The 19121-nt window shown below is 50.3% G+C and overlaps 5 protein-coding genes and 1 non-coding gene across 6 annotated transcripts; 4 read left to right on the forward strand and 2 right to left on the reverse strand.

The window, feature by feature from the left end:
• Nucleotides 1–411: 411 nt before the first annotated feature.
• Nucleotides 412–6346, forward strand: CI109_102220 (uncharacterized protein; the record flags this gene model as incomplete). Its single annotated transcript, XM_032004784.2, has 13 exons — nucleotides 412–1273; nucleotides 1329–2143; nucleotides 2194–3323; nucleotides 3376–3405; nucleotides 3467–3779; nucleotides 3835–4208; nucleotides 4262–5245; nucleotides 5314–5411; nucleotides 5471–5581; nucleotides 5645–5773; nucleotides 5867–6078; nucleotides 6140–6196; nucleotides 6269–6346. The coding sequence occupies 13 exons, from the start codon at nucleotides 412–414 to the stop codon at nucleotides 6344–6346; spliced, it is 5193 nt and encodes a 1730-aa protein (XP_031860899.2).
• A 383-nt stretch (nucleotides 6347–6729) lies between these two features.
• Nucleotides 6730–6844, forward strand: CI109_102221. The gene has a single exon (XR_004236749.1). It is a non-coding gene; the product is annotated as a 5S ribosomal RNA (ribosomal RNA).
• An 838-nt stretch (nucleotides 6845–7682) lies between these two features.
• CI109_102222 (uncharacterized protein) lies at nucleotides 7683–8717 on the forward strand (the record flags this gene model as incomplete). The annotated part of the gene is made up of 1 exon (XM_032004783.1): nucleotides 7683–8717. The coding sequence occupies one exon, from the start codon at nucleotides 7683–7685 to the stop codon at nucleotides 8715–8717; it is 1035 nt and encodes a 344-aa protein (XP_031860898.1).
• Nucleotides 8718–9335: 618 nt separating this feature from the next.
• On the forward strand, nucleotides 9336–10281 carry CI109_102223 (uncharacterized protein; the record flags this gene model as incomplete). Its single annotated transcript, XM_032004782.1, has 2 exons — nucleotides 9336–9551; nucleotides 9658–10281. The coding sequence occupies 2 exons, from the start codon at nucleotides 9336–9338 to the stop codon at nucleotides 10279–10281; spliced, it is 840 nt and encodes a 279-aa protein (XP_031860897.1).
• Nucleotides 10282–10535: 254 nt separating this feature from the next.
• Nucleotides 10536–13266, reverse strand: CI109_102224 (uncharacterized protein; the record flags this gene model as incomplete). Its single annotated transcript, XM_032004781.1, has 7 exons — nucleotides 10536–11727; nucleotides 11802–11863; nucleotides 11916–11975; nucleotides 12034–12088; nucleotides 12155–12284; nucleotides 12432–12611; nucleotides 12918–13266. 7 exons carry the CDS (start codon nucleotides 13264–13266, stop codon nucleotides 10536–10538), a joined length of 2028 nt encoding a protein of 675 aa, XP_031860896.1.
• A 1078-nt stretch (nucleotides 13267–14344) lies between these two features.
• Nucleotides 14345–18365, reverse strand: CI109_102225 (uncharacterized protein; the record flags this gene model as incomplete). The annotated part of the gene is made up of 18 exons (XM_032004780.1): nucleotides 14345–14360; nucleotides 14418–14497; nucleotides 14556–14796; nucleotides 14851–14994; nucleotides 15047–15220; nucleotides 15279–15582; nucleotides 15641–15889; nucleotides 15950–16065; nucleotides 16129–16262; nucleotides 16322–16468; nucleotides 16524–16726; nucleotides 16784–16852; nucleotides 16909–17038; nucleotides 17101–17268; nucleotides 17328–17649; nucleotides 17709–17788; nucleotides 17850–18017; nucleotides 18129–18365. 18 exons carry the CDS (start codon nucleotides 18363–18365, stop codon nucleotides 14345–14347), a joined length of 2982 nt encoding a protein of 993 aa, XP_031860895.1.
• Between the last annotated feature and the right edge of the window lie 756 nt (nucleotides 18366–19121).

Below are 19121 nucleotides of genomic sequence, written 5' to 3' on the forward strand. Positions count from 1 at the left end.
TGTATTTCGTAATACGGCTGTGTTATCTCCACGTGCGATGAGCGTGACGTCAAGTAAATCAAATGATTGTTGTTGTTGTTGTCGAGAGCTTGACTGACCATGCTAGACAAGTCGTCAGAAACACGCGCAACAGGTTGATCTCAAGACACTTCAGATCACCAACCCCGAAAGCACATTAACCCCTATCGCTTCTCGTAACCCCAGGGTGATATGCTTCGTTGGCGGCTTTGAACGTTACCTTAACCTGTTTGAAAAGGTCGCGACCTCGCGTTTGTCTTTCACACGGCAATCACAGCGATAACCGGTTGTATTGAGTCACCTCGAATCCATTTGTGGCCGGCACATATTTCTCTTCCTTACATCTTTCAGAATCTCCGCAAGGCAAGATGACGCCATTTGTATTCCTCTAGCATGGCATCGAAGGCATCCACTATGGTAGCATCACCAGAGCAGGCCTCACCGTTGCCGCCAGCTCCTTCCTCGCGCTCTCCATCCCCTGTCAAACCCCTCCCTGCGGATCCCTTCCCACCCCGCTCCTCTCTACCACCGCCCTCACCAAGAAAGAATGCTCTTGGACTTCCTCCAACGTACCTCCGGCATCTCCGGCGACTCTTGCATCAATGGCTAGAACAGCAAACTCAGAAGGAGGAAGACGGTCTACCACTTCCGAGAGAAGGTTCGGATGGTGAGACAAAACCTTTGTGGTCTGAGAAGAGGATACAGGAACTCGAAAACGCTGTTTGGAATGGAATTGTGATACCGCAACTCGGCAAGGAGAAAAGGCGTGGTAGAAATCTGTTGGAATTGGACTGGTCTGATTGGATCAAGAAAGCCGAGAAGAGGAAGAAGGTTTGGAAAGCGGAATTGCTCCAGCAAGGTCGAGCAGAGGGCTCAAGCCCGGAGCGGGAAGATAGGAGAAGGAAGACTAAGAATACGCTTCCACCCTCGGACCCCAGACACTCCACCAAAGCCACAGCCACCGATACCGATATCCCCGCTGCCAAGAGCCGCTTGACGGTACCTTCCACCCCAATTCTTCGCCCCACACAGTCAGGCTCTTACACTCCATCACGGTCTAGCACGAGATCTTCATCTATGTCTTCCTTCGATTCATCGAATAGACGCCAGGAAGGCAGAGTCGCACCAAAGGAGACGTGGAGAGACCAAGACGACGAGGCGGACCAACAGAAGGAATGGTGGCAAATCATCACTTCGCTGAAAGGTTTCGAGAAGCTGTCCCTGTCGACCAAGGATGAGTGGGAGCTGATAGATGGTGGGTAAAGCTTGGAACCATGTCAATAGCCTGACTGACTGATATTGTGGGCCAGATGATCTTCCAAAAATTGGCACCGTTCCTCGTGATCTTCCTGGTGCTTTTCCTCAGATATCGAACCTCGACTATCTCCGTCGGTCGGAAGATCGTTATCGTTCGACTGCATCCTCCTCACAAAGTCAATTCTCAGAGTTAGGTCTTCCCGTACCATCGCCGAAACCGTTCATCTCCCCCATCGTCGACTGTGATATGGTCAAACCTGTCTTCTGTCTACACTTTCCTTCCCCACCTTCACGCAGAAGTGGCAGTCAAAGTACCCTGCGACTGCGAAGAAACGATTCACTCGGAGCGTCTTCCACAGGCAGCATCGGGTCCACCAGCGGGAAGAAGTGGTGGGGAGGATCTGGTGGTCGTTGGAGCGAGATGACGGCCGGTCCGGACCATGAGGAAGAAGTGATACCAGAAGTTAGCTTCGTGGAGGGACGATTCGTGCCCCCAACATTTTATTCGTACGACTCCCAATCGACCAGGAAGGGCCTATACAAAGCGGCAGTACGGAAGCGGAAAAGTGTCCGTGACGCATTTCAAAGATCGCCAGCGCCGTCAATGGATGATACAGCCATAGCGAGCGATTCCGAAGTGGACGAGTCGCTGGACGATCCCAAGTTGTCGTCATCTTCTGAAGCGTTACACGGCTCTAGGATCCAGAACAAGGGCTCGTTGAGCGCAGTGATAGCGGGAGCGGATAACGATATTCCGGTCGATGCGGTGGCAAATGGTACTTTGGGAATTGTGGGTGGAACAGTTGTGATAAAGGGTGTGACGAGGGTCGTGGAACGGCAGTCCCTGGAGGGAGTTCTCAGGCTTATGGTGAGGAATGGTATTGCATGATTCGGATACCTTGCTCACACATTCCTCAGCTCTACACCATCCAAATTATGATGATGGAACTGGATCTCCTGGACGCCTTTGGGGTACCTCGAGAGCCTGACGATCCTCCAGTACCGTCGAAACATACCTTCGATGGTGCATATGAGTCACGGTCTCAAACAAAACCGCGTCAATCGACAGACTTGGTGCGGAAGGGCTCTCTGAAAGACCGGAAAGATAAGACCAAGGGCTTCCTGCAGAAATTGGGCAAGGAATCGAAATTGGTGTGGGAGGGGTTATTGGGAAGGAGGCGTTTATCTCAATCGCAAGATCATCCGCACAGCACTCTCGAGCCCGATTACGAAGTCACTTTGATGACTGCTGCTGAATTGGGTCTGGAATCGAAAGAGGCCGCATTACCCAGCTCCACCAAGCTTGCGAGTGGGACGCCTGTCCACGAAACGAGACCTTCACATCCAACGGAACGGTATCTGCAGGTTTTATCACGGCTGGCGTCTTTGGGACATTCTACGACGCCGGGCTTGATCCTGCCCATGCCTCCGCTTCTTCTGCGCATGAAAGAAGAGGATCGTATTAGGCAAGAGAAGGCAAAGCAAGAGATCAGCAACGATAAACTCGAAACTCCAGATAGCCTTCCCCAATCAGCTGTATCCGCTACGCTAACTCCAGGTCATGCGCTCGATCCACTGAAAGGTCGAGCACTGGGATACCGTTTGGGAGGCGATGTTCGCGCTGGACTCGGTGCACTGACTAGTGGCTTGAACACCTTCAGTGGATGGATCCGACTACAACGGTTGGAAACCCTATATTGCGTTGGTCTGGATAACGGAGTATTCGAGAACGGAAATCGGGATCTGAATATCTGTCATAAGCCGAAACCTCAAACATTCGTGTTCTGGGACGAAGAGGGAGATCAGTCGATTGAAGAGTTTGTGCGGGATCTGACTGAAGACGTGGGAGAAGAAGGTATCATCTGTCCTAGATCAGGATGTACAGCATCTGAGACGGAACATGTCAGGTGGTGGATTCATGCTGGGAAGAAAGTGGGGATGAAAATAGAAATCATAGATGGAGATGGTGCAGCGGGAACAGAGGTATGGGTGAAATGTAAGCAATGCGGCAAGACGAATGAACCAAGGTTCTTGGGCGATGGTGCTACGTGAGTAAGATGTTTCTGTCGCAATACGTATCAAGCTGACTAAACCCATCAGAGCCTATTCCTGGGGAAAGTTGCTCGAGTTGTAAGTCGATTTCACTCTCTGGTGAGATCCTGTCTTGACTCGACTGATCCCCCTCAAACAGGTTGCTTTATACCAACGTCCTGCGACCTGCAGACCTGTGCAGCCATGCTTCTGCTGCCGATAATATAATCCACCACATTCGCACCGAAAGAATGGTTCTATCACTCTCAGCCGAAGATATCCCGGTGTTGGATACACGCCTACCGAAATTGCAAGTGGGACCCAACGTACCTAAACGCAAGTCAGGGACAGAATCGATTACACAAGCAATGGAAGGCGTGACACGAATGACCGCAAAGGCAGAAAGGATAGAGGGTGTTAGGAAGGACATAGAAGACTTCTACTCGAGTCTGACTGATCGTCTAGCAGTACTTGTGAGCCATGTCCTTGAATGTCGGCAACAGACTTGATGACGCTTTGTTGCGGCAGATCAATCGAACCAAGGAACTGTCGTTAGAAACGCCTGAGAAGACTCTCACATCGACAGAGAGATATACACATGTGTTAACATTGGAAACATTATCAGCAGAGCTTCAGTTGGCGAAATCGGCGTTGCTCGAAAAGCTGTCGACGACTTCCTCGAGCCAATTGAATGATGTACGAAGACAGCTCGCTCAGCATATACATATGGCAGAAACCAAGATTGCTGTATGGCAGAAAGCGCACAATCTTGAAGGGGCCTTAGATGAGACTCCACTAGCAATCCCAGAATACGCGGACGGTCGGAAAGTGCATGCTCTACCAGGTAGCTCGATCCTGGTTAGGGAGGATGAGCCGAGCTCTCTTATCGCTTACACGCTTTCGTGAGTAAAGTCGTTCTCGAAGTCTTCAAATACTGACCAAACTTACGCAATAGCTCGTTGAGCTATTTCACTGAGCTCACGCATACAACCAAGACCTCGACCGCGGATGATAGCACGGCGGCTGTCCAAGGCGACGGAATGACTACGAAGAAACTAGAAGGTGGTGCGGACGGAAGCGGGATTGACACATGGAGTGTGAGAGTTAGGCGTCTCGACTCGCCTCGTGACTTGCTCAGCCTTCGAACTCTCAAAACGAAGAAAAGCGATGCTGCCATGCCTCCTGCCAGCAAGCTTGCTTTGTCGCTCACGCCCAAGGCACCTTCAACTGAATTGTCTCTCGAGCAAGTGGAAGGAAATATGAGTTCGACGGCGACCATAGGGCCGGCTGGTTTGGATCAGAAACCTGCCTCGGTGCACGAACCAGACAGCGCAACAACGTCATCATTCAAATCCCCGCCAATGACGGTGAGGAGGGTCACAAATGAGTCAATCTCGTCTCCGACGCCACCTAGTGCCTTCCGACCAGTCCGAAGCGTTTCTAGTACAGCTCTACCCACACCTGCCATAACATCTGCGTCATCTGTCGACGCGCCTCTCTCGAAGGAAGGATGGGGTTCTGTCACTTCTACTTTCAGCAACTCATTCAATCAACTCCTCAAGCTCGGTACTGACGTTGGCGAGACTCTTGGTTCGATCCGCGTCAAAGGTACCGAACGTTCGTCGTTATCGAGACTCATCGGACCACTCAATCTCATCACGCCGACGGACACAAACGCTTCCCCACTGGACAATCGTCCTCATATCGAATTTAGGTACACGGTAGGTAACAAGCTCAAAATGAGCTGCACAGTGTACTACGCGACCGCCTTCGACATGCTGCGAAGACGTTGTGCGATCGACAAGAGTGTGATTACGAGTTTGGCGAGGGCGGACGTTTGGGACGCTCAAGGAGGAAAGAGTAAGGCAAGCTTCTTCATGACCCAAGACGAAAGGTACATCGTCAAGGAGCTGGTCAGTAAATGGCATGTCAGTGACACGTGAGTAGACCATCACGCCCCGAAGCAAGAAAGTGGAAGTGGCAGGACTGATGGAGCGTTTCGGACAGGCATGCGCTGTTGGAGATTGCACCAGCCTACTTCGAGCATCTTGCTGGGACTCACAATAAGGCCACGTCTTTAGCTAAGATCGTAGGCTTCTATAATGGTGAGCGCCTACGCCCCTGATGTACAGAAGATCCGCTGATAATATAGATGCGCATCCAGTACGAATCGATGATGTGCAGAATGGTGCTCGGAAACAATTAGATCTGCTCGTTATGGAAAACCTGTTCTACAAGCAGACCGTCTCGAAAACGTTTGACTTGAAAGGTATTGGTGAGTTGCCCGTCAGCATCACCTTCGGAAACCAAATGTCCGGCTCTAATGTAATTGGGACAGAAAGCAGGAAGGTCTCGAAAGCCAAAAGTGATGGTGATGAGAAGACGGAGGCTGCGATTGGTTCCGGAACCTTGTTTGATGGCGATTGGCTTGAAAGGATGCAGAAGGGATTGGTGTTGCTACAGCCTCGTGAGTTGCTCCTACGAGGGCACATTCGTCATAGAAGCGAATGCCTAGAAATCACAATGGTTTCGTGTACTGATGCTCACTTGACGGGCATAGACGCGAAACGTATTCTCCTGGAAGCGGTCTCGCTCGATACTCGTTTCCTATCTTCACAATCGATTATGGACTATTCTCTCCTACTTGGTCTTGACGAAACGCGCAAAGAAGTGGTTGCGGGACTGGTCGACGCGATTGGGAGTTACAATCTGTTCAAAACGATAGAAAGTAGAGGGAAGATGGTCATTAATAGAGGAGGGGAAGTTACAGTCGTGAGTGTAACCTCCTCCTTCAAAGCTTGTTCCAGCTGAATGAGAATTCGTGGCTTTGCAGATACCACCTGATCAGTATCGTCAGAGGTTTGAGACTGCGATTAGACAGTATTTCCTCGTGCGTATATCGTGTAATACTTGAAATCGGTCAATCTGCCATTGCAATGCAGCTGACATGAAGTACGTATAGGCATGTCCCGACAAATGGTCGAAGACATCTCGACGAGATGGCGCGGGGGGGAGACAGGGTGTACCATCTATTCTGTAGCGGCAGGGAGTGGATGTACTTACTTGATGGTGTGTCTGCAACTATAACGAGCCACTTGTAGAGTTAATGATCAGTTGTACAAACATGTATACTGTACGACAGTCGACGACGAATATCACCAAAGGTCCAAGATGGTGCCACATTCCTACACATCACCCGTTCCACTGATTCAGCTCAACAACGGAGCGAGCGTACTATACGAAGAAGGAGAAGGGTCTCAACCTTACTGAATCCACCCTGAACGTATCTCTTGCTCCGTTTCATCCGAGACTTTTCTCTCCTACATCCACCCCGCACGTCCCGATCACCGATCACAAGAGGTCAAAGCGAGGCCAAAGGAGGTCCGTGCGCGATCTGTGCACCCTGAGTTTTCTATTTATATCTACGGCCATAGAACCTAGAAAACGCCGCATCCCGTCTGATCTGCGCAGCTAAGCTGGGTATCGCTCGGTTAGTACCAAGGTGGGGGACCACTTGGGAATCCCGGGTGCTGTAGTTTTTGTAATCTTTTTGCATTGAGGTAGAGAGAGATGAATGCAATGTGTGTGTTCTTTTTGGGATTTTTTGCATTGAGGTAGAGAGAGATGAATGCAATGTGTGTGTTCTTTTTGGGATGAAATGTTTGATTTGTGTAAGTGGGACGTGAAGGATAGGGGTGAGGACGATGAAGGTTGATTGATGAGGAGGAAAGGGGGAACGAGTTTTCTCCGATACGTTTCAGACTCGATCACTCGATGTGATATTTACCGATGCGCAGTGATTTGAGAGAGTGGCAGTAGCATCTCGTGATTCTTGTAAGCTATCATCCTGTGTTCGCTTCTGCGTCACAATGAAAGTCTTTGCAGTGCATCAGAGGAGGTAGAAATACCATTGGAGCCGAACGATGCTGGGTATGCAGCTACAGTCTCGTGCAAACGTGTATGCTGATCCCTGCGGGACATGTAATAGAAGATCAGTCCGTTCTTCCCCATTTTCGGGTATTGTCTGATGTGTGTATTCCGCCTCGTGTTTGCCTCGAACTGTTTCATGTTCCCCAAGGTGATCAATTACCGCTTGCTCGCTGAGAGAGAATAGTTTGAAAAGCCGAAATGCTTCGTTGTACTTCTGTTGCTTCGCCGACGCCGAGCTTCTGCTTCTGCGTCTACTTCTGCTTCGAATTCTGCGCCACTCATTACGATACGATACTCACACACACATGATACTCCAGACACATATGAGTGGCTCTGACATATAAGCTCGACAGCATATATGTACAGTAACTCCAGACGTACTTTGGTTCTTGCCACCCGCATTACAAATCGCAATAACACCGATACCGACGACATCTGCTGACACGATGACAGCTTTTGTCGCTCCTCGACCAGTCCCATGGTACAAATCTCGACTCCGTTTCCAACGTCACGATGCAAAATCGGTTGATCTCTGTTCTTTGGCAAAACGAATCGAGCAAGTCAGTCTCGTCGCGAGCCCTCGAAACTCTCGATACTTGCAGTTTGAGTCTCAAGGCCTTATATCGTGTCCCGAACCAGAACCGGAACCTGAGCCGTCGCCCGAGCCTTCGCGATCTCCATCGCCAGACCGGACTCCGTCCCCCTCTTTCGAGTGGGATACCGATAGTGACACGGACCATGAAGACTTGCCTACGAGCACTCGTGACAAGATCATCAGTCAAGTGACCAAGGAGTCTCATTCCGTCATGTCGAGGCACACTAGCGGGGAAGATTCAGATCACATTCTGGCAAAGGACGTTGTGAGCCGAGATGGACTAAACGATTTCTCGAAGAACAATCTCAATCATGCCACTCATCTCGCTCTGCATTTTCTCGTTCCAGATCAATCATCATCTCCGTCACCGCCACCTATCCCATGGATCATCATCACTCCGTCTCCATCGCCTTCTCCTTCACCAACGCCATCACCAACACCATCTCCAGAGTCGGACTCTATCAAGAGCAATGACAAATCCTCCTACGAGCCATACGACGATCAAAAGACGTCGAACATTCTCGTCGGATCAGCCAAGCAGACTGCGCGTCCCAGACCTGACACACCGTATCCCCGTTCGCCTTCACCATCACCCTCGCCTCCATCTTCTCCTGCCCCCTCACCATCTCCATCCCCTACATCTTCCTCTTCCTCCTCCCGTACTCCTACGCCAGCTCCGACCACGGGAGGCGATTTCGAGCCCGAGGTGTTCGAGCACCTGTACTTCAAGCCCAAACACATTTTTTCCAGCTGGCAATGTCCGACGATGATTCCGAATTTACGTCGAATGTGTTCTGTCCACAAAGCGACTGATGAGAGCTGGAAAGATCGTTTTGAGATTGGTTCACCTCAGTCCGAGTCCACAACCGTGCAAGAGTGGGTATGAGGAGAATGACGTTATGATCCCTCGGTGGATACCTCGCCGTGTGCATCCTTTGAGAATGACCTAGTCTTTTTCCCTTAGTCGAAGAACTGGTTTGTGCCGTACGTACAGAGCTGGGCTCGATCATTCCTGGTTTTATGCATGTTTGTCGAGGTAGAGTGGTGTATGCGCACACGCTACTTAGTTTGAAAAGTCCACTTTCTCAATTCACTGAACAGGGCCTGATGATCCCCGATCATTCCGTCGAAACAGGGTTACCCCTGATCGCCAACATGCTCACTTACCATGTCTCGTTGTCTTCCTTGTCGCCGGCAACTTACGGGTTTGCCTATGCATCGCAGTATTATAAAGATAAGGGTTGGAACTGTCCAATCGGATCGTGAGAAATGACGATCATAGCGTAACTTATCGTCGTTCAAAAACCTTTGGTGGTGGCGCTTGATTTTGAGGTCGGACGATCGTCAATGGCCTCTAGTTTACCGTTTCATCATTTCTCAACTGAAGAATAATTGATAAGCAAATACCTAGTCATTGTACTTATATATTCGATGCATTAGAGCTACTTTGGGAATCGACCCGTGCCATCTTCGTATTCCTCTCGCTCCTCACTCAAAGTCGAAAATGCCAATCGCCATATCCACCCATTCTGAGCCCCTTGCCAAAGAGATGGCGCTCACGCTCAAACCCTCCCAACCGAAAGCTCAAGCTGAAACTCCGCGTCGCGAGCCATCATTCTACCAAGCGGCATATACGGCTTCGATGTCGTATCTCCTCACTATCAGAGCCGACCTCATCACCAAATACGGTTTTCGAGAGATTGGCATGATCGATGAAGTGGTGAGTGGCACTCTTACGGAACTGGTCCTTCCTTTCCTGAGTTTGCGTCCCATCAGTCATCTATGTTTGGCGACGAATGGGTTGTTGACTCCGAACTCATTAACAGATGTCCCGTCCTTTCATCCATCATGCTGCCCTAGTCGACTCCGACGAGACCCACCACCACCATTCGGAACCCAATGCACAGCCAATGATTATCAATCTTATCTATACTCCGCCCGACTCCAACGTGACAAACCGCGAAACGACAATCCATCTCATTCAACTTCCTTATGACATCTCCTCTTTGGTTCGTTCGACTCACAGAGATGACACGATCGGCCATGGATCAATCTCGATCGAATCGTTCGCGACGTTGCTTACTCCTTCGTCTTGTCACGTTACGAATACCACGATGTCAATCCCGCCACTTTCGGATTTGATTAATTTCCTCCAGTGTCTCTTACCTTCTTCTTCGGCCCTAGCGCTTTCGCCCTACCCCACTGCCATTCCACCTCGCAAATCTTTCACCACATTAGATGAGGACGATAATCGAAGGGAGGGAGGTGAGGAGACGATCGTTGCGGAGGGTAAAAACTCCAAGGTCAAGACACCACGGGTCAAGTGGCTCGATAGAAATGAAGATCTGCTCAGAGACACGGTCGGTTGTAGTTACTACAGACACTTGCGCGATGTGGCAGGAAAAGAAGAGATGGGCACGATCGTGGAAGAGAGAGAGGTGGTGATGTAGCATACCCAGTAGCATTACAGTGCACGATCGTCCCGAGAATACATGATGGTGATGACTGGCTGCATCCCCATGTATTGTATCACAGTTTCATTCGAAGGCTTAAGCGAATTTCGCAGTGCTCTGTACCATAATGCTATGCATGGTAGATGATGGCCTATACAAAACGAGCGAGTACAAGCTGTATTGTACAATGCTACAAACGAACCCTTCCGCATGGTCATCGCTTTTGCCCTAGAAGATCCGCCAAGATCCGATCAATCCTTCGTCTTCCCCACATCGGCGGGGACAACCTCCAAAATCTCTTCGATATCCGATCCTCTTCGACTCCCCTTTGGAGGTGTCGGAACCGATGCCGGTGTCAGACCCAAGTCTTCGTCTTTCGGTCTACCCAATAATGCCGCTCCACTCTCTCCTCGACTTCTCACATAGTCCCTCTTCCACCTTCCTCCTCCGGCACCACTCTCGCTATTTGAACCCAAATCCAGATCATCCAAATTCGGTCTACCCATGATTGTCGCACCCGAATCGCCTCGTGCCCTGCCACCGCCAAACTCGCGCTTCCAACTTCCTCCACCCATCTCTAACGCTGCGTCATCCACCGGTCTACCCAATAAAGCAGCTCTACTATCGCCTCTCATCCGTCCGTATTCTGGTCTTCTGGCTCCTCGAGTAAGAGCATATGAGTCCGCGTCATCCGCAATCTCCCTGCCCCCGATAGGTCGATTTGTACGAGGCGGTGTCAGCTCCATGACTGATGGTGGTCGTGTCGAAGGCTCGCCTCGTTTGGTCGGCGTAGGAGGGTAAGTCATATCGAATTTATTGATGTCGTCAGTGGCGAAGGACAGTGCCGGAACTAGCACATCTTGTTCGGTGTACATTGGCGTGCTCGTACCCGATACCATTGAATTGAACTTCACAGCGGGTGCGTCGTATGGGGTGACTAACGCTGGCGTGGGTTCCTTATCATCGACTAGTGCGCTTCCATCCAACTTGATCGCAGGAGTATCGGCACGTCCGTTCGAAGTCGCCAGTACAGTCTGCTCATACTCCAATTCCTTGACCCATTCTCGCCATTCCTCTTCGTTCATGTGACCCGGCATACTCCACGATCTCGTAGGCGTTCGGTATCCACTTCCCGTACCGGTTGTCGACAACGAACTTCCATTCGAGAATAGCCAAGGTCGTCTCGCATGAATGTGATTCGTCCCGCCTTCTCGCTTCTCGTCGGGGAATTCAGACATCGTCACCGAAGCAACCATGCTATCTGTCACGACAGGGAGGGCGAGCAGTCTCTTACGCATCACGAGACGCATTTGATAGTAGATATAGACCGCAGCGATGACGGTACCGATAAGAGTGAGAATCGTGGTGGTCACTGAGATGATGGTATTTTTCCGGGACTGTGTGCCAAAGGCTTTGCCGAGGTATACGATGGTCCATTGTTTCCTGGGCAGCGCAATTGAACAAGTCAGCTTGTCTGTGACACCGGGCTTGTACGAAGTTGTTCGAGCAGAACTCACGGCAGTGTCAAGAAAGCCGCAGCCAAATAGCTCCAGAAGTTCGCACCAGCCGAAGCGGACACCTGTATATACCAAGTCAGCATTGGCGACATGATCGTGAGCAAATGGACATACGGCTGTGGTGATGTGTCCTGGAACAGCACTGAACCGTAGTACGAGAACAAACATGAAACTCTGCAAGGAATGTCAACTCTACTCGCTGATTGGACGTGTCAAGGGCTGTATGACTGACCTTTTCCCGGATGAGCTGGGTCAGAGCAGAGTAGAGCTTGTTCTTCTTCTCGAACCTGTCATAGCCAGATATCATCAGCGGTCAATTCCTCCATGTTCACGGCACATGGCTCAGAACTCACTTTGCCGCTCGACCTTGACAACACCACTTGAACGCTATCCACGTTGCGATTTCTCCCAAGAATGTCCCCGCAGCGAGGATGGCGAAACCAACCCAGAGTCCCCAGACGAGACCACAAAGAATGCCGATGACTATGGAGCATGAGCATCAGCACTTTGTAACCCCCCATCGCTTCGTTCCTATCTCGAATGAAACAAAACGTTGAAATAGTTTTCCACCACCGAATAGCCGTCTCTTCTTGACGGCATAACACATCAAAACGGACGCAATCGACTCACTCTCATGACCGACCAACGGTGGGAACGAAACGATGATCAACAGCCCCACAGGAATCATAAAACCCCCTGGCCAACTCCGAATCTTCTCCGTCACCGGTCGACAGAACTCGACGACGGTTTCGTGTTTTGAAGTAATGAGGGCGGTAAGGGTGATAGCGATGATAAGGATAGCGTACCATTCTGAGTTGGCGAAAGTTGGGAAATAGTCAGCGTGGTCCTCCTTCAGCTGAGACCTAGTGGTGCCCCTCCACCATGAACTTCCTCCTGATGAAGACTTCGTTCCGATTTTGTAATGATGTGGACAGCTTCTCTACATCGCACTTCATTCTCCGTAGATTACCGTCCCACTCTCGCGACGATATTGACGCGGCTCCCGTTCTTCATCACCCATGCCCTAGACGAACCATCTGCCCAAGATCCCTCAAACAGTCCCCGGCAACCCTCCGACGCCTAACAAGTTGAGAGAATATACAATGCAACACTCACTATACATATGTCTTCTCAAGGCTTTTCTGAACGCAGCCTTATAATCCAACTCCTTCATCGCGATCCTCGAACTCACATAATCCTCTTTGAACAGCGCCAAGACCGACACGCTATCAGAGGACGAGGACGAGGACGACGAGACGGTCGTTGTGGGTTGAGATACATCCACATCGTCCCTTACTCCTGGATCATCTGTATCGTAGCGATGATCATGATTCGAAGGTAATAAAGGTGGTTTGCGACGGAAATGTCTCAGTATAGGATTTAACCTCGTTGTTGTAGAGTTCGTAGAAGAAGAAGAAGTGGGTGGAGGAGGGGAGGAAGAAGAGGTTGGAAGTGTCAATCGCATAACGAGAGCGACTTCACAACGATAATGACGTGACGGTGATGGTGGTGGATGAGATGCTGGTACTCTGAGTCGGGTCGGGTCGAGTCGAGTCGATGATGTGGGAAGGTTGACTGATGAACATTTGCTCGAGTTACCCGCTACGCTCCACTTGACTTCTCAACCCGTATAGTTGTCCGCCAACTCTCTTTGCACGATCCTCACACGAGATCTCTTCTTCTGCGCTGATCCTCCACGTCTCTCGATTCCAGCGATCTTAATCCCTCAGGCCCCGCGAAAGACCACGCGAACTGAAGAGAACCGGTGGAGCGTGGCGTATCTCGAACGTGTCCAAGTTGAACGAGTTCGCTTCTACTTCCCAACCCAGCGTACTGATCGATCTATGCTCGTATGCAGATATTCTTGTGCGCCAGCGCTATTCGTCGATCCTGTCGAGCTGATGTACGTGTATGTGTAGGTGTGTATTGTACAAGAGTATTATATACAAAGAACGAATGACAAGGAATGGGACGAGACGTTAATTGAGACAAAGAGCACAACTGCTAATGGGCAATGGAAAATGTCGTAAAGAGGGATCGTTCCGGGAAATGTTCCGAACCTCGTCTACTGCGCAGTTGGTGTTGTTCTCTTGGCCTTGGCATAACAGCATCATCATCATCATATCATACTCAAACCATCTCATCCAAATACACCGGTCGGTCCGGTTCATAATACCATGCCTTCTTCTCATGGTAACTCCTCCAATCGTACGGTCGTACCTAGTACTACCCGACCGAAACGTAAAGTTACCAAAGTTGCGGCTGAAGAAGGCGGGAGATCGACAACACGCACGTCCAATCCCACCTGACATGTAACCAACTCACCATACCGCTCAATCCCGAGCAATGCGGTACCTCACTCAGTAGTTGCTTCCGATCAGTAACCTGAATTGACATTCCGTCCATGCCCCATAACCTTCAATCGCCAATCGAAGCCAAGTAATTGACCATTTCATGCTTGTAAAACTAATTGTATCTCATGCATACATCTGTTCAATGCTCGTTCAAGTGACTGGTATCACTCTTCGTGATTCGTTTCACACTTATGCTATGTTGTGGCTGAGTAGCGGAGAATATTAGCCGAGTGGGCAATCACACCACACACGCATTACTCACCCGTTCGACGACATGTACTGCACAAAGCCCGTGACAGTCTTCTCCTCCGCAGCCTGTGCCTCCGCAATGAATGGTCCGAGCTATAAAAAGACGGCGCGTTAGCATGCGTTCAGATGCAATAGACATCGATGCACTCACCACGCCAGGCTTCGCAGCTGACCTCTTTGCCAATTCACCACTCGCAAACAACTTGGTGTCTCCAATACCAGCAGTAGGATCTCGAGTGCTCTTCTCACTGGCACCAAGTTTGCTGAAACTCGATTGGAATCCGGTCTCCTCTGGATCAAGCTCTGCAAGATCGCCCTCTCCGTCTGGGTTGGTGTAGGTGATGTCCTGGGGTAGAGTGAAGAGATCCAGCAAAGCGAGGAAAGTTGGTACCCTAAAGGCGTTCGTGGGTTAGTCGAATGAGGACAAATCGTGCCTGTAGACTCACCAGAACTGCTTGTTTGGCGCAACCAGTAGACTCTCGCTCTTAGTCAACATCTTGGTCAGGCCAACCTCTACCAACTTCCTATGTCTGATCGTGATCTTCTGAGTGTTGGCGAGAATGACACCGGTAAGGAGGTTTCCAAACAGTCTACACGACATGGTCAGCTCTCGCCGAGATCAAGCTCTCTAGATCCACTTACCCCGGTTGAACAGCATCGAGAACACCGATCAAGAAATCCGGACCAACAGCGTCAATATTGGCGACGAACGCGAAAAAGTACACGAATGAATGGTTGAACTGAGAAGAAGGCTTGCTCTGCAATCGGTTGAGAAGCAAGACGAAAACAGTCTGCGAGAATGGTCTCATAACGTCGCTATGGTTTACAATGCGTCAGCTCCATTCGAGGTGACATAGGTCCCGATTAAACTCACATAGGGACAAACTCGTACAACGCCTGGAGAAGCTCAAAAGCATAGACATCGTTGATCTTCGATCCCACCAAACGTTGGAAGATACCAAGCAGACCTTGCACCTGTCCAGCGGCAACGATGCTGGGAGCACCTCGAAGCAGGAGTGCCTTCCATATTCTGACAAGAGCAGGGATATTACCCCGTTGTTCCCAAAGAGCGGCGGAGAGGAGGGGACCGGTGAGGGCTTGGTAGGAGGGAGGAAGCTCAGTCGGAGAGTGGAGCTCGAGGAGCTGAGCGAGGATTTGGAAGATGTAGGGGATGAATTCTGTTAACAAGTTTCCATTAGCAGTATTCAGTCAACGCACATGTAGCAAAAAACATACCCGCGACATCGTTTGCCAGAATATGTTGCGCGGGACCGAACAATGCACCCTCGAATGTGGGCAAAGCTGCGGGTGACCCCTCACACACGAAGCGAATCAACGCTGATACACTCTCGAAGCAGTATTGGTTGAATTTGGGGTTGGAAGGGTTTTTGCTGATCTCGCCCAAGATGTTTACTAGACGAGTGAGAACAGCTTCGTAAACCGGGGTAAGTGATTGTCGAGCAGTGATGATCACTCGCATAGCACCTGCAGAAGTAGATTTGAAGAATTAGCGAGGAACAATACTGGACTCAGAAAACCGCGTACACTTCATGAGATAGTCATTCTCGGCAATCTTTTCCGGTGTGGCACCCTTTTCAATGGTCGTGAACAAGGCCATGAGGATGTTGTCCGCGAATGGTCGAACATCGGCCTGTGTGAATCTGGGGTTGTGGAACAGTCAGCTGACTGCCCTGGTCCAAGCGCGGTCTTATTATGCAGCTCACAAGGCTTGTCTTTCGACCTTGATGAAAAGGATTCGTTCGATTGTGATAGCGGCGTAAGAGGAGATGACATAATTGTCCGAGTTGAGATGTTGCACGAGGAGGGGAAGAACAGAGACAAGTTGGTCCTTGGTGAGCTGGAAAAGGAACAGATAAGATATCAGCAACATCCTTCCATTCCGGAAATCGAACTCACCTGATTTCTGAAAGTGTACAGGAATTTGGTGGCGTCGACAGTGAGAATGGGGTGGACAGATCCAGGAGCAGCTTGGAGGTCGGAGAATACATTCTGACCGAAGAACTCGACGACGTCGACCAAGACGTTCGTTGAAGTCACACCAAGCTATTGAGGGATCATCAGTTGTGAGCGTAATCGACGGCAGAATAACGTTACTGACCTGTTGAGTGGAACCTCTAGAGGCGATAGAGGTGAGAAGGTAGATCGCAGTGTCCTTGGCCTTCCAGTTCTCCGTAGGATTTTGAGCATATTCTTGCAAGAAGGCAGTAATATAGCTCTTTACGATGTCTGTGACATCTCTCTCGAACAGCTCCATCAAAGCCCGGGTGAAATCTGTGGCAGCCTGTCGTCTAGTGTCGCTCTCTACAATGACATGCCATCAGCTTGATTTCTCCCAGTATGTAGCATAGTGGAGCTGACCTGTGGATGGTTCCAGATCTCTTCGAATGTACTCCATTGGGTCGTCCTCGAACATCTCCTCTTCGTGCTCTGCAAGCTTAATCAGTCAAACGTTGTTTTAAACAACAGGCAAAGGAGACACTCACGTCGAATAGCCATGTTGGGAAGAATGATCTTCTCGCAGAACGCTCGCAATGTCTCCGGAGCCTGGAACATAGCTTTGTGGTTTCCCATCTTCACAACTACCGACAAGAATCGCAATGCACGAGAGACGAGCTACAATGAAGGGCTCAAGTTAGCACTCTCGACAGCAGTGCGGCACATGCGTCTTGACTCACCACATCCTCTCTGGTCCCCGCACCGACTCGAGTCAACATGTTCCAGACTCCATCCACGAAACTTCCCAGCTGCACGAATACTTCTGCGTACTTCTGTGCATAAAGCTCTGCAATCTCACAAATTGTCGCTCGGACTTTCTGCAACGGTCCTGGTGCCTCGTCATCGTCCTGGGTGGGCGAAACGTCAGCTGTCGAGCTAAAGCCCACTCTTGAGCCAGCTGACTCACATCGCCCTTCAACTCCTCCCTCTCCCAATCAAGGTACTTTCTCAGCCATCCTGGTTGATCTCCACCGCCCATAAACTCGCTCAAATGGTCTTCGAAGAAAGGTGGCAAGTCTTGACTTGACAGGTCGTGGAAGAGCTGGACGAGTAAGATAAGAGTCTGGGAGAGCAACGCCAAGGAAGAGTTGGGAGGCAGTGTTTGGGGATTGGGGGATTGAAGAAGTGTGTCGACATGTTGGAACAGACGGTAGTACGGTTCGCAGAAACGAGAGAGGACAAAATTGATTTCCGAGTAGAGCTCGTTGGTTCGGAATTGTGATCGCCATCTGTGGGAGCAACAACGTAAATCAGTTGAAGCTTCTCCCGCTCATGATTTTGAGCATACCGTTTGAAAATAGAGTGGGCTGTAGCCAGAACACCATTGTTGATGACAAAGTTGTCAGGTGTGAGGGAGTTGACCAGTTCCTGTACGGGAAGTCCAATCAGTTTCGTTGTCCATCAAATTGTAGAACATCTGAAGGCTCACATCACATAAGCCCTCCCATTCGTTGGGGAAATCAAGCGAAGCGATATGACTTAATCCTTCTCCGATCTGACTTTGCAGTCTTGCTGTTTGAGCTGTTCCCAGAGCGATCATGATAGGCACAAGTTGGGCTTTGATCGCCGTCTTGTCGGCAGGAGCTATTTGTGTTTCCTGAGAATGAGTTGACGGAGCTATGTCAGCTACGTTACTGCAACCGATAGCTCTCTCTGAGCATGTAACCGGCCTGTAAGAGTGTGGTAAACAATGGATCAGCTGACTTACCTCTTCACCTGCCCACAGTCTCTTCACAGCATTTTTGAAGTACACTCCTCCAGCTTGTCTGACGACCATGTCCACCCCATCTGCCTTGACGAGCTCTAGCACCAACAGTAAGAATCCTTGCTGGGCCTCTGCTTGTCGTAGCGATTCCTCTGCTGAACGACGAGTATGAGCATCGGGCGAGACGGTGGAGGAGAGGTATGTGGTGAGGAGAGAGAGTGTCTCGGGTGTAGCTTGCATCGTAGCTATTCTTCTTTGTTATCAGAGTATAGCAGGGGAGTAGGGGAAGAGCGATACAGAGGAGGACGATAGGAAGGTATTTTCGAGGAATGAGGACTGTTGGTGTCCACAGGAAAAGTCAAAATGGTGTGGACCTGCTCGACGCGCGTGGTTGACGACCAAGTGGCGTGGGAGCCATCCGGCCTATTGCATCCGCTCATATAAGGTGTGGGAGTTAAGCCACGTGATTATCACATGGCATCGATCGGGTTACTTTTATCGCATGTTTGAGGGTGTGTCACCACTTCCAGCACGGTTTCGATCATCAAACGGGGCCCGAAAGAGAACTTTGCAGAGCCTGGCGCTGCGCAGACACGGAGATGCTGCGGGTATCTGTGCTGTCGCCGACTGAATGAGGCGTAGACTACCGATGTTATGATGCCGCTCACGCTCTCTTCGTGCTACATCGGAAGCATTCCGACGATTCTATATTTAAGACTGATCACCGTCTTCACTAATTGCGCGTTCGATCACAGAGGTCTCAGTGTCGTGCATCATCAGATGTTCTTGACTTAGCAGCGACAGCATTCGGCGCCCGCTCGACCTTCCCACTGTAGCATGCAAAAGGTTATGCGTAGCAAGTTTCGAGAATCAAGTATCAAGCCGGATTCCAGCCGTTTTACCACGTGTTTGGTCGTTGCCCGGCCCTGAGACGGCGAAAGTTGAACCTAATGTCCCTGATGACCGTGTTGACCGTTTTGAAAGTTACTAGTGAGT

This window comes from Kwoniella shandongensis, chromosome 4 (genome assembly GCF_008629635.2).
Source record: "Kwoniella shandongensis chromosome 4, complete sequence".
Taxonomy (NCBI): domain Eukaryota; kingdom Fungi; phylum Basidiomycota; class Tremellomycetes; order Tremellales; family Cryptococcaceae; genus Kwoniella; species Kwoniella shandongensis.